The sequence below is a fragment of the Podarcis melisellensis genome (assembly GCF_964234715.1).
Source record: "Podarcis melisellensis genome assembly, chromosome: 3".
Classification (NCBI taxonomy): domain Eukaryota; kingdom Metazoa; phylum Chordata; class Lepidosauria; order Squamata; family Lacertidae; genus Podarcis; species Podarcis melisellensis.
In genome coordinates this window covers 64,972,386-64,987,763 of record NC_138530.1, presented here as the reverse complement: position 1 = coordinate 64,987,763, position 15,378 = coordinate 64,972,386, and the positions used below count along the sequence as shown (strand labels likewise).

Here is a 15,378-nt window from a genome sequence, read left to right as displayed (position 1 = left end):
CCTCATGCACAAATCCAACTGCAAAAAACATGGCACTTTAATGTATTTTATAGAATTTATGTTATGAGCGCATCCAACAATACAACAGAATTTACTGAAGGTAACTTTGAGAACATGATATTTGATTCCTATCAGCTCTGTGGGTCATAGAGAGGGAAACCACCCATGTTCCCTGCTGCAGGTCTCCCACAGACACGCTTAGCAACAGTAAACATTATTCCAGTGCTTCTTCTCCAAAGCTACAAATACCAGCATCTGCAAGTATTTTATGACTTTTACTACATCACCTTCTTGACATTGTCATAACTCACCCATAAACTTTCCTCCTATTCCTAAATAAGTGCTTCGAAAACTTACATACTTAGCTGAACACCAAATCAAGCTTAAAACTACTTACAAACAATTGGCTTCAGTGGGATGAATACAACAGGGGTGAAATCCTGTGCATGTATATTTGAATGTAAGTCCCATTATGTTAAATGGGCTTATTCTCAGGTAAGTGTGTTGGAATCCTAGGGAGAGGTTACTTCTTAATAAACATGCACAGAAGTGCAATGTGGAGTATATAAGAAGCAAAGAGCTGTACTATTATTTTATAATTAAGGGAAATATGATTGCACTACTTAAATGAAATCCACAACTGGAGTAAAAAAAGAGAGTAAAACAAAAAAGTACCGTTGTTATTATTTTACTGGAGTAATGACTTTCAAGCTGCTGAGAGCAGAAAGCCCATAGGTTAAATTACTGTATAAGAATACATGTTAAGAGACTTTGTCTGGAATGAAAAATCTAAATAGGCAACAAAGGTTGGGAAAAGGAAGCACCTCAGGATTATCTTGAAATATTATTGGGCTTACCACTCCTTACGTTCTTCGCCCCAAGGCATTACACATAGAACAGACCATAAACCTTGACAAAAGTAACCTTGAACTGAAAAGATGATGACAACTAGGGATTGTTCAAACAAACATTCAACTCCTCAGTCAGAATTTTTAAAATTTCTTTTCTTCACAACTCTCAAATACCAACCACAAAGTAGTATATTGCATTATCGTCACCACCATCACCACCAGCTTGCCTTGATCCGTAATAGACTACTATCAGGGAGTGTCCAGCACTGCTTGGGAATTTAAAGAACTCCCCTTTCAGAATTATGATTTTTAAATGGATTGTGTCATTTGTGAGTTTGGGGGTTATGTCTGTATATACAAACAAGCCAGGGTGCACACACATGCTACACAGGGCTCTAAACTAACCTGGAGAGCACCTGACCGAGTCCTGAATCATTTTGGTGTGTGGAGTTAAGGTGCATTTGGGGTTAATTTGGTCCACTATCTTCATTCAAAATGGCGCCTGGCACTCAAGCCATTGATGAAGACTGCTGCCTCTACCTTGGGAACTCTTGTGTCAAGTAGAGTGATGATATCTTGAGAGGCATGTGAGGACCAGCAAATTGGGCAACAATATTGTGCTGGTCCCGGGGGTAGGTACCGTGGGTGTAAGCAGAGTCCACACGAAGAGGGGTGAGGTCCAAGGCGGAGAGCCGGGCGGGGAACAGGAACGCTGGAACAGGAGGCTGAGCAGGGAACAGGAGCACCGGATAGTCAGGAACAGGAGGCCGAGCAGGGATCAGGAACACCGGATAGTCAGGAACAGGAGGCCGAGCAGGGATCAGGAACACCGGATAGTCAGGAACAGGAGGCCGAGCAGGGATCAGGAACACCGGATAGTCAGGAACAGGAGGCCGAGCAGGGATCAGGAACACAGGAAGGTCCGAAGCCAACAACGACGTTGCTCCCACAACCTGGGGCCAGGCTGACTGGGCTTTTATCCTCTTCTAAGGCCGGGGGCGGTCCCGGCCCCCAGGAGCCCCGCCTCCTCTGGCCTTAAGGCGAGCACTCCTCCTGGGGGCAACCAGTTCCCTTCGCCTCTCTGCCCTAAGCCTCCGCAGATCAGGAGAGGCCGAAGGGTTACTGGGCCCTAGAGGAGGCTCACCTGTGGCCACTGAGTCGTCAAGCCCCTCTGGGGCCAGAAGGGCTTCACCTGGGGCCAGCTCCTGAAGCTCTGTCACAGGTGCAGGCTCTTCAGCATCTAGGCCTTGCCCCAGTTCAGCCGGCCCTGGAGGCGGGGACTCCAGTGCAGGCTGGGATTCCTCTGGTTCATCCTCTGAATCGGAATCCCAGGCCATCACAAATATCTTCAAAAGCATCCAAATCAGCAGAGTTTGGAACAGTCAAGCCAAAAGCCAGGTGAAGTCATGCCAAAGTTATGTTTTGGTCCACCATCTTGATTAAAAATGGTGCCCAGTGACCCAATGTCAACGAAAACCTTGTGCAGAGTTTGAAAGTGGCACAGTTTGGACCCCTTACACCAAAAATCAGGTGAAGTCACATCAAAACCATGCTTTGGTCTGCCATCTTGATTCAAAATGGCACCTGACATCCAAACATCAACAACAACCACTGAGCCCATCTCAGGAACCCTTGTGTAAAGTTTGGCAATGATATATCAAGAGGTGTCCAAACTCATAGAGAACAAATGGACAAACAGACAAACTACTTTTCAAAATATATACAGTGACCTCACTACGTGAGAGTTCAGTTCCGGGCATCCACATGCAAAGCCAAATTGTGTAAAGCTACCAGCATGCGTTTGACTAAACTGCGGGAGGCAGTGGAAGACAGAAGTGCCTGGCGTGCTCTGGTCCACGGGGTCACGAAGAGTCAGACACGACTAAATGACTAAACAACAACAACAAAGGAAACCCTCAGAACCATGCCCCCCTCCTGTGGAACCATCCCTACCTGTCCGGAGCGAGCTTAGTCCTCTGCCTTGCTTACCAGGCCTCACACGACCTTCCCAGAGCCCAGTAGGCAAGATGTGGGGATTAAAAAGCTCTGTCCATGGTAAGTTTTCCCCACTCTCCATTTATTTATTTGGAGGCTGCAGTTGCATAAGTAAATTATGTGGAAGTGGCAGGCCCAGTGTAGTAGATAACAAAGCAGGTCCCTACCCTGAGGTGCTTTCAGACTAAAATTGACACCGGGAAACATTAGAGGAAGAGAGGGAAGTGGAGGCAGGGGTAGGCATTGGGAAGAATGTAGCTTTTTCAGTTGCACATTCTTAGACTTTGTTACAGGCTAAGTCAAAGTGGTACAGAATGGAAAGCTGGGAATTTCACCAAAGAGCACATGGAAAAGGTGAGTTTCCTTGGATATTTTATAGAAATGTGGGGCATGCGACCCCATATCTCTCCAAAATCTGCCCTGGAAGGCTCCACAGAAGAGAGCGTAGAAGCAAGGGAAAATGCTTGTATTGACAGAATGATATCCTTAGTGCTACAATTTTCTACCCATAGTTTGCAGATCTGCTTTAAGCCATGGTTTGCCAATTTGGATGTTGCAATTAACCACATCTAAGTCTTGTAAACCATAATTTGCCATTTCAAGTGAAAGATATGTTCATATGTGAATAATTGTCAACCAATGGCTCCAGCGTTGTGATGACTTACATGTGTGACAGCACCATCACAAAACAAAAAATGAACAGAACTTAACCTGATTATTTTGGGGGAATGCATTCCTTTTCAGTAGAGGCAGCAATTTGTGCATTCAGCTGTGAGTTATTAAGTGTTAAGCATCTGAGTGATGAGATACCAAATGGTGTATGTGCATGTGTAAATCAGCCCCAAGTAGAGTTACCTTTTCTTTAAAATGGCAATGTAATCAAAACCAGCACTTGAAACAATGAGTATGATCTAATGAAAGTTAAGCTCTTTTAACTCTCATTGTTTCTAATACGAGAGATGTAAACATGTGCTTAATACTCCCAGTGAAATTAATATAAGTTCACTGAGCTTTATTTTGGCTGGACTGTGCTCAGCAAGCGTGTCTTGAGTGTGGAGGCGCTGCTGGACCTCTTGGTCTGCCTCTACACCAAGTGCAGCCACGACTCTCTGCTCCAGAGGGACAGGCTTGCCTTGGACTTTCTTGAGTGGGAATGGACCCCCTGATTACTATGCTGACTCAACATATCCTTTACCACTGGCGATAGGCCTGAGAGCCCTACTGCCTCCACCATGGTCCACTCACTACCTGAGGAGCCCAGCTGGCACAGCATTTGGCTGAGCTGTCTTAACAACAGGCATTATGTGTGTTTTTATTTTATTCTTTAAATTCCATTTATTTCATTTCATTTGACACATTTTCCAGATTTTAAATATATACATCATACATTTCCCAAAACAAAATAATGCAGAACAAAAATCACTTTCCTCAGGACTTCCCAGTCCATCCCCTGTGTTTTAATGAACTGAATAGAATGAAAGATAATAAGACATGTGATCGTGAAGAGTGTGAGTACAGACTTGACTGTGCATAGCTCTCTCTCTTTTTTTAGTTGCTATTTTGTTAACGTTGATATTGTTTTATGGATTATTGCGATGCTTGGCTTATTTTTCAGTTGCTGCTTTGTTAATGGTGTTTTAGAGATTGCAATTATTTCGTTGATTATTTGTTATTTATTTTCTATGATTCATGTTGTATTCATGATGTTCCATTCTGTAATTGTTATTTATTGTTTGTAAGCTGCTTTTAGATGATTTTGAATGGAAAGTGGCATAGAAATACAATGAATCAAAATCAAGTCAATTGGATCTGTGTTAGCGACTGATCGCAGCTTAAGGAAAAAAGCCTGTTTTATCTTGCACTTCAGCATATATTTGAATGTGCTGGAGCTTTTGGAACCGTCTAAGGTTGCTCTCCATCAAAATGACTTGAAATTATCTAATGCTGTTGCTGAAACAACAAAGGAAATACCCCAAGAGCCCGGGGGAAGCAGCTGTAGGGGCATCTGCTGTTTTCACTGTTACATGGGACTCTCCCTGACATATTTTTTTTACTATTTTTTAAAGTACAATGTCTGTTTCTTATGCCATAAATATATTCCCCATGCTGTAAATAAATAGCTTGCAAGCATCATAAAGCTGATACAGAAGAATAAATCTTAACTACATAATGTCAGGTCAGAAGTATAAATCTTATCTAATATGCCAGGTCAGAAGGAAAGAATACTTTCAGTGAAAAAAATAGCAAGCACCTTCCAGTAACAGAGCTCTGTGGGGTTTTTTTCTTCACTCCTCTAAAAATATGCTGCTGCCAATAAGATGATTTGAACGGTCTCATTTTAGAATTTCCAAAAGAAAAATAAACATGCGGACCAGAATTAATTTATAAAATGCTCCAAGGTTTATTTTGGCAGAACACTTTTCAGCAGTGAGATTTTTCTCTCCCCTGCTTTCTTCCAGACATGCACACATTTACTTTCCTCTACTTTTCTTATAAAATGGACAAGTTATTTAGCTGTAATATAATAAAGCAAGACTGTGTATTCTATTTATAGCTAATACAGTGGTACCTTGGGTTAAGAACTTAATTTGTTCTGGGGGTCCGTTCCTAACCTGAAACTGTTCTTAACCTGAGGTACCACTTTAGCTAATGGAGCCACCCGCTGCCGCCGCCACACAATTTCTGTTCTCATCCTGAAGCAAAGTTCTTAACCCGAGGTACTATTACTGGGTTAGCGGAGTTTGTAAACTGAAGTGTCTGTAACCTGAATCGTCTGTAACCCGAGGTACCACTGTAGTAGAAGCCATGGTTTTTTCAACATAAGAAGGCTCTCATTTCAAATACAGTGGATTTTGTTGCAGCAGGGAACTCTACACCCTTGGTGCTTTAGCCCCAAACTTCATTACTTTCTGTGGGCCCTGCAATGGGATTCTTGCTCTCATCTTACCAAGAAGTAATTCATGAATTCATTTATTTCCCCTAAATAAATAGGAAATCATGATTTGCCATACCAAAAATATTTCTTTGCTGTTGTCCCTTGTTCTCTTTTCCATGGACAAAGCTATGCTAGGTTAATGCAAATGCCTAAAACCAGTAAGCCATCTTTGAAAGTCTTGGGGACAAAAGTAGTCCCTCCACCCAGTTCCCTCCTTCCTGTAAAAGGTTGGGGAGTTATAGCAGGATGCCATAAGTGAACAGCCAGCTACAAGATAGCATTGTTTCTTGGACCTGGTGGAGATGGGATGTACCCCATTAGGACTGGGAAGAACGTGCTTTTCAGGAACCTTGTCAACATGATCAAGGAAACTTTTAAACTAAATCCTGTGAGGAATGGAGGCAAAAGCCCAGAGCTGTAAACTGAGTCAAGTACTAGGAAGAAGGCAAGAAGGCAAGAAGGAAGGAAAGAAAGAAAGAAAGAAAGAAAGAAAGAAAGAAAGAAAGAAAGAAAGAAAGAAAGAAAGAAAGAAAGAAGGAAAGAAAGAAGGAAAGAAAGAAGAAAAAAGGAGGCATTACAATGGAAATGGGGTCTGGTAATTTTCAGGTAAATACAACAGCAGGGAATTTGGGAAGGTGCAATGGCCATGGTCTCTTACGACACAAAATATGGGAAACAAACAGGAAGGATCTGGCATACTAACCAGGAAATTAAGGTATTACTGAGGTGTGATGAGGGGAGACTCATGATTGGAACATAGCAGCTGAAGGGTATACCTTGCTCAAAGTGGGAAGGGGGACAGGGAGTCTTATTATATGTAAAAAATGTGTACACTGAGTTCAAATTCATAAATCTGAGAGTGCCTCCACTGGGATTCCCCCCCCCAGTTCTTAGCAGCCCTTCCTTCCTTTCGATGGTGGGAAAAGCAAATGGAAGCTCAAAGATCTGTATGGAAGGTGACTTTGGATCCAGGAAGTCTATTTCTCTTATGACCTCTACACTTACAGATTTGAAAAGGTTATAGTAAGTAAGTAAGTGAGTGAGTAAATTTGAAACTTGATCCCAGGCTTGGCTTGCTACTTGTAGAAAATATTAGATAGTTTTACAAAGTATTCCTCTTGGCTCCTGTAGTTTGTATGGATCTTCCTCACTTCATTTTAAGTCATGCCTGGCTGCATCGCTTTCACAAAAATATCGCAGTTGAGTGCTGTTGTTGCTTCATAAAGGATGCAGAATTAATAGGCAAGGACTCTGTTAAAATGTTCAGGCAATGGAAAACTTTGGGCAGATTCACTGCACCTTAACAACCCTGACTCTGCATATATTGTACCTTGACCAAATTTGACTGGTAGCTTCTTGGTTCATGTTCTTGACTGATCACCTACCCTGTATATGTATTGACTATGTGTTGCTATCCTTGGCACTAATCTTTTCCTCACTAGTATCCTCCATCTGTATTTTTTCAGGTATTTTTTTCCTACCCTTCCTCCTTTAGCTTAGATAAATTTACCCATGTTACAAATGCTTAATTCCTTGATAATACACAACATACACGCATCTTGTGTTTTGTGAGTTTATGTGTAATCTGCAGAGGAGATCATGTGCTTTAGTTAATTGGCTGTACAAATATTTCTAATTTTTTGTTTTGTGCATGTGTCACATTGTGCTACTTTGGATTATGGTCGATTGATAGTGGGACCTCATATATTTGGGGGTCAAGACCTTATTGTGTTAGAATTCCGTCTCTGATTAATTGCTGGCAAATGGTGACATCTAGTGCTATGTACAGTGGTACCTCGGGTTAAGTACTTAATTCATTCTGGAGGTCCGTACTTAACTTGAAACTGTTCTCAACCTGAAGCACCGCTTTAGCTAATGGGGCCTCCCACTGCTGCCACGCCGCCGGAGCACGATTTCTGTTCTCATCCTGAAGCAAAGTTCTTAACGTGAGGTACTATTTCTGGGTTAGCGGAGTCTGTAACCTGAAGCGTATGTAAGCTGAAGCGTATGTAACCCGAGGTACCACTGTATTTATTTGCCATTGGAATTAGAACAGTGATATTACCGTACTTTTCTGTGTATTAGACAAGGTTTTTTTTACTCCAAAATCAAGTAAAAAATGGGGGGGGGAGTCGTCTTACACATGGGTAGTGCAGAGGGGGGATGGACGATTGTTTGCATCTGTAAGCAGGATCTAGCGATTGGGTGGGTGAATGGTGTTTGCCTCAAGGGCTGTTTTGTATTGGTTGCTGTTTTGTCAATTGGGTGGGTTATTTGTTCTGTTGAATTCTAAATGTGCTTGTTTGTCCCACATTTGCCTTTCTCACTTCTGTGAAGGGTTTAGCATAAATAGTCTGAAGGAAGACCACTTAAAATTGATTTCTAGACTGTATTTCAATTCAATGTAGATGGCAGCAACCAGTTTTTACACACACTCTCTCTCTCTCTCTCTCGGTTTTGGCATTTATATACTGCCAAGTTAACCATGTCCTCTGGGCACTTCACAACTTTTAAAAGCAATAAAATACAGCTGCAATAAAATAAAATAATTCCAATCAATATAAAGCCACTATGATGGTGGGTAAGATCAAGAATGATAAAAACAGCACTGAAGTCTGGCCAAGGGAGAAAACAAAATACCCTAGGTCAGAAACAAAAATGTTCTGGCAGAGCAACCCAGACTTTAGCCTGGCAGCAGAGGGTGTGACAGAGCTGTGTACTGCCACCACACCTGCAGTTATTGGTGCTCATGCAGGCTGGGATGGGAGTTGAAGGTGGTGCAGGCAAAAGTCTGATCTGTAGCAATTGAACCCGTATTGAGCCTGATGCCGTTAACTGATGGCAGTGGCACTGACTCAGGATTCAGCAGATCCTGGGCTCGCTCAGCCCATTTCCACCCCCAGAATGCTAGGTTTTGGGCTTTCCATGGGCTACCATTTCCTGCCAGTACTATTGCCCACCTGCATGGAGTTGGGAGCTCTGCACCAGCCAAGTGATTCTAGCAGAGAGTGTTGGAACTATTCTGAGCTTGGCAGATTGTGGGTTTGGACTGCAACCTAATTATTAAATGACCTGCATGAATAGAAGTGTTTTCACCTGGCACTGAAATGTCTTTATATAGGTTCCAGGCTGCCAGGAGAGAGGGCTTTATAATGGGGCACCACCACTGTAGAGGTCATTTCTCAGGACACCTTTAGTTCACTAAGGGTGGAAATTTGGAGAAGGTCCTCACCTAGTGATGGGAATTTTAAAGTCTGGATAGATTTATAAGAGAGGAGGCAATCATTCAGGTATATGGGCCCCAATAAAATTAGGGCTTTAGAGATTAATGCCAGCATTTTGAGGTGCAAATGACAAAACACTGCAGTAATACACTGATAGTTGACAATGCCCATCAATAATCTCACTACCCTGTGCTGAGCCAGATAGAGCTTCCAGGCAATTTTGAAAGGCAGCCCCACAGAGGAGTTTTTGTAGCCTACACCAACCTAGTACCTGTCAGCATCGCCCTGGAGCCAGTGTACCAACTGGACTCATGCACTACAGCCCCGACTGGGCTAGGCGAGCTGGGTAGCACTGCCGGAGACCTCCTTTCCCACAGGAACTGGTCACAGTGCTGTGGACTCACAGCTTGGAGCTGAGAGCACCGGATTCACTGTCTCAATAATGCAGTCGTTGCGCAGCAGCGTTTTGCAGAGTCTTGCAGAGTATAAACCACTCGGAGAGCAGCTCTGTAAAATATCCTCCTTTATTCTATAACTACAGCTATAATACAAACTATATACAGAGCTAAATATTCTGAGCATACATCAATGCTACTCTGAGTGCCTGCAGCTCCTCTTAGCAGCAATCTTATCTCTAAATACTATCTCTTGCACTCACTCTCCGACACACTGACTCTCTCTCTCACACACAGAGACTCACTCACTTGACTAATTAAGTAGAGAGCAGTACATTGCTCCTCCTCTCTGTAGAGTCAGCAGAGACCTCAGGAGATGATCAGGAGATTCTTGGGTATGGGAGGGGTGAAATCTCCTCAGTACCTGTTGGGAGTTATAGTTCAGAAAATCTGGAGGACACCAGGTTGGCGAAGACAGTTTTGCCGAATAACATTTCCACTTGTCAGGAGTGTGGTTTCAGTAATCCATACAGCTCCTTGTCTTTTTTTACAGTTAACAAAAGCAAAATAAACCATGTAAAGCTCCAGAAAATCATGCAAAATAATTCAGTTTGCATAATTTTCACAGATAAGGAGGCGCCTGGGAGCGAATTTTTTAGAGGGAATTTCTGCTAATGTGGCTTGCATAACAGTCTACAGCTGCCACATATTTTTTACTTGGTTTCCGTCTTGCAGAATTTGGGTTTCCTTGTTGCAGAATTTTGTTTTTCCTCACTGCAAATGCACCCTTGCCCAAGAGTAATTCCCATTAGTGCAGAGCATTCACTGGCCTTCAGGAGACTGGGAAAATATATGGAAATCACAGCCAGTTGAGCTAAAGTCAAGATGGTAAACCATGCCTGTACTTGGACCCACCAAGTCAAACATAGCCATATATGGTGGGTCCCAGGGGCTTGCTGAAAGTTTCTTGTTTAGGTTGCCTGTCTGGGGCTTCAAAAACAAATGGGATGTCAACAAGCACCAAAAAGGCTGTAATACATGGCTGGTGAGCTGTGTTCAGTTTGGTGGGTCACAATTTGTGTAGGCATGCAATAAATTTGAGTGACTACATTAAGTCTTGTTTCTTAACAGTGCAGGCAGCGCTATAACTTCTAAGATGGAATTATGGGCTTTTTGTAGTTTATATTCGCTGGGATGGGGGAAAGGGGACTTTAAATATGCTCCTGCTGTTTTTCCCCTTGTGGTTTCTATTTCTTAAAAAGCCTGTGTGACAAAAACGCTTGCCTCAAAAGGCTGTATGAGATACTTGCTACTGTAGTTGTGTAAAGCTGATGGTATGAACTGAATGATCTCTGTACTGTTTGAAAGCTGATGAGCAAATATGCAGCGTTACTAGCCAAATAGCTAAACTCAGCTTTTAGTTACATTAATATATACACAGTGACTTCTCAGTATTTCCTACAACTGCATTTTTTGGTATTGTGCAAATTATCAGTGGCAGCTGTAAAATCTGGCAAGATGCTAGGGTTAATTGTAACTATATATTTAGGCCTAAATAAAGTCTGTGGGAAAGTTCCATGCAATTTTCATTTGCATAAGGCCTATAGTTTGATTGCTTAGTGGAGCCTTCCCAAACAGGAGCTTTCCATAACCTAACATTATAGTCCTGGTTCAAACCTAAGAGGAATCCATTGTTTGCCACTCTGTTACCTTAGGTGGGTACATTTCCTGCCCCACCCCCCTCTTATTTTGGGCAGCAGAGGATGAGATCAGAATTTTCCATTTCCATTTTTAAACATACCACAGTTCCCACACGGAAGTCACAATTTGAAGAACCATGATTTGATTAAACTCCAGTTTGTGAGACTCAGCCAGGTTTAAACTGTGGCTGAACCACTGCATCTGAACGAGACCAAACACTTTAGAGCATGACTGATGGGTTGTAGCTGTGCTTCCCTCTCATCACAGACAAGATCCGAATAATGTATTTGATCAGCTAGTTCCCTAGGCCAAAAGGCAATTTAGATGTTTTTCATGAGTAGCAGCAACTCTGCATTTCACATAACAAACTGCCTATAAACCTGGAATCTCAAAAGTAGGTTGTGATTTGTGTGTTGCCCGGTCAAAAGTTTCAATGTGTGCATGCAAGTCAAGTCCATGGGACTCTTATGAATCCCAAACCATTTGTATAGGCATGAGTGACTAGATAATCATAGGAATCTGTTATAGCAACAAAGGGTAGGTGTATTTTGCTTTGCATGTCAGAACATTTAAAGATCCCCACAATGCCATCTTGAATGTTCACATTCTTAAAGGGGTACCACCAGAAGAAGCTGGCAGTAAATAATAGGACCGCCCTTGAAAACTGGATATTTTAACACAGGCGGTTTGTATGACGTGTGTTGAGCGAAAGGAATCACAGCCAGTTGCACCACCTGTCAGGAGCACAGTCCTGCCTTTGGGTGCATGTGCACAAATGGATCTCACATTTGAATAGTAGGTACATGTAGGGGAAAACCACCAATGTTAATAGGGACAAAATGTGCAATTAATATTTTGTTCCTCCACAATGCATGGCTGGTCAGATTGTCTGAGCCTAGCCCATAGAAGTTAATAACTTCCACAGTCCTCACTGTAGTGAATTCATTGTTTTATTCCATAGTCCCTTTATTATTGTAGGCTCTTTTTTCTTGCATGAAAGAAAGGTAATCATACAGTCTGCAGTCTTCAATTATAAGAAATACTGTATCAGATTTTATAGACCTCTTGTCTGAGTAGAACAGGGTCAGATTGGATTGAGAGTGAAAAGTAAGTTGCCTTTGCCAGTAATAATGGTAATTATTTCTAGAAATTTCTGTTAGTGCCTTTCTTGGGGAGTATTGTTATGTCGTGCGGATTTTCCATTCAAATAAACCTCAAGGTACATTGACCCCTGTGGAATTATTTGTATTCTTTCCTGAACTGACCTATAAATATAGGAGAAACTAGATGGTATATTGGAGGAGGGGAAAAATCTTTCATTCAATATGAAAATAATTATTATGTTTTTAATATTATATTATTATTACCATTATTTTTATTTATTTATTTATTTATTTTAAACCAACTGGATTAAGCTCAAACCAGTTGTCATTCATGTGGCTAATCAAAGCTATTTCTATTGTGGTAAAGAAACTTAACAGACTGAATAAGTTTTGCATACTTCTCTGGTAGATTTTCTCTTGGAACATTTCTCAGCAAATTCAAGATCCCAGTTTTCATAGTGCAGGTTTAGGTGTTTGACCTGTTACTGAAGAACAGACACATTTTGCCTGATATATTATTTGGTCTTTAACATTTCGTACTCGGACTGCACACACCTTCCCCAAAGCCACATCTGATTTAGCACCTGATTTGGTGGTTCAGACCAGCCTGACCTAACCTGGAACAATCTGAACCTGACCCAACCCTTGGATCACGATCTGGAGAAAACAGATTGTCGGAAATCACACTTACTTGTATTGGGAAATCCAAAATGGTCACATCTTTGCAAGACTGGGAACCTGTATTAGAATCAGATATATTTAATTTTATAGCACAAGTTAAACCTGGAATACCTCCAGTTTAGTTTTTATTCCATTTGAATTACTCTACTCTTATGCTGATTGGTGTGTCACAACTCTCACCAGGCTATTTACCCACAATGCTAAATCTGGCCATGTCCCTCTTAGTGGGTTCAAAGCAGTGGTGGTGCCAGTTTGTTTAAATGGCCCCAAATTGCACCCAGTAAATTACAGACCAATAAGCATATTGTCAACCACTGGAAAACTGTATGCCATGCTGTGGTACCTCTGGATACGAACGGGATCCATTCCGGATCGCAACCTGCATCTGTGGGTTGCAATTCGCTGCTTCCGCACATGTGTGTGACGTCATTTTGACCGTCTGCGCATGCATGAACGGCGAAACCCATTCCAGGTCACCATGGAGCGCAACCCGAAGCATATTTAATCCGAGGTATGACTGTACATTGAAATAGTATATTGCTAAAGTGGACCAATATCTTGGAAGCTGAACAAATTGCTTTTCAAAAATGCTGTTTTCAATATTAAACAGCAACATTTGTAAGTTTAGTTTCAGTGATATTGTCTTCAGAATTGTTTAGGCTCAGAAGGACAGTGAAGAAAGTATACGTATTTGAACCTTCTCATTTTTAGGTCTCATTGGTGATGATTATGCATACATATGCAATGTGGAGAAGACAACAGGTTATTCTTATTGATTTTTCTTCTTTCATGGCTTGTGATGTTCTTCTTGGATTGGTTAAATGAAGTATTGTTTTAGAGCTGATTGCAAACTTAGTTCAAGGTTTGTTTTTTGTACATAGGCAATAAACAAGACTGCAAAAACCAGGTGAACCAAACAATAAAATAAGTAAGCCAAAACATAACAAATTACAAAACAATTAAATTTAAAATTAAGATATTCTTAAAACAACATACAACATTCACATCTGCATAATATTGCTTTGATTTCTCTGTTGCCAATACAAATGAAGCTATTTTTTCTATACTGTGACTATTTTTGCTTTTCAAAATGACTCCTCTGCCAAGGAACTCTTCCGCATGTCTGTTATAAAACTCCAGCATGTTCTAGGTCACATGTTCAGTTTACGTAAGGCATTGGATAGGCCTTTTGGGCTTCACCATTGCCTCAAATGAAGTAAGATGGCAAGCTGAACATCCCCAGGGTATGAGATATAGGAAAGCAATAGGTAACACTGATTGTTTTAATAGTAGTATAATAAACTACTATTATTGTCCCTCTTAGTAGTAAGGTTTTGCGAAACACAGAATTCCCTAGTGGCAAACTTACTGGATCAGTGGATAAAGATTAAGGCTGTATTAGTCTCTCTTTTTAAAATTTAAATATTTATTCAAAAGTTACAATACAGCTATGTCCACTTGCCATAATATCACAGAATGATCCAGTCCTCAATCTACTTACTTGGGAGTAAGGTCTAGTTAATTTATTGGAAGGAATATAATTTAGTAAGACTTATGAATAACACGCACATGTTCTTGAGGCTGCAATACTACAGACACTTCCTTGAATGTAAGCCCCATTGCGCACAACATATTATTCCAAGTAAACATATATATGTTCAGGCCGCTGGTATATTTTGTTATTTCTCTCTCTTTTCATAAGGATTGCAGAGCTTTATTTTGCATGACAGTGATACTATTAATCATAGTAAATAAATAATGCCCCTTGTGAAATGTGGGGTTCCAAGCTATAAAAACCCCCAACCCCCCAAAAACCCTAATGAGGTTTCAGCAGAAGATTTATGGATTACAGAGATGTCATCTAGCTAACTCCCCTTTGTTTGTTACTTTTCTTCATAGTGAATCTCGATATGAGCCAAGATTGCCAAGGATGTGCAACATGTTCCCAGTTCAATGGATGCTTAACATGTAAACCTCGACTCTTTTTTTTCCTGATGAGGAGTCAAATTAGAGAGATAGGGATGTGTTTTTCATCCTGCCCCAATGGATATTATGGACAACGGTACCCAGAAAGAAATGAGTGTAAAAGTAAGTTGAAGGAAAAGTTGCAGCTACTCTTTTTATGCTTTCTTGTAAACCCTTGTCATAGATATGAGCCACTATTCCAACGCTACCCCATCAGATAGTCCACTGGCAATGGGCCCCTTTCTTGTGTTGCTCTCTTCTTGACACCACCTGCTTCTCTGTCAAACCGGGGGGGGGGCAGTGAGGCTCTCAGTGACTTACCATCCATTTACTTGGGAGTAGAGTGATGGCCAGCCAAATTCCCAGTCTCCACCAGGGAGCTCCAGTCCTTCACCTCTCCTTATCAACTTTTCACTTAAAGTTAGTAATCTAACTAAGCATAACCCTCGATGTTAGAAGAAACTGATACAGCCTAGGAATCCAATTTATTCGAGTTTGGCTAAGGGAGAGAAAGCAGTGGCTATGCAC

General features: G+C 41.4%; 1 protein-coding gene across 1 annotated transcript in view; it reads left to right on the top strand.

The window, feature by feature from the left end:
• RSPO3 (R-spondin 3) overlaps window positions 1–15,378 on the top strand; it is a 53,739-nt gene that overhangs the window by 10,758 nt on the left and 27,603 nt on the right. Inside the window, exon 2 of the mRNA XM_081907217.1 lies at window positions 14,785–14,973. Coding sequence (XP_081763343.1) covers window positions 14,785–14,973 — 189 coding nt within the window. The remainder of the gene's footprint in view (window positions 1–14,784; window positions 14,974–15,378) is intronic.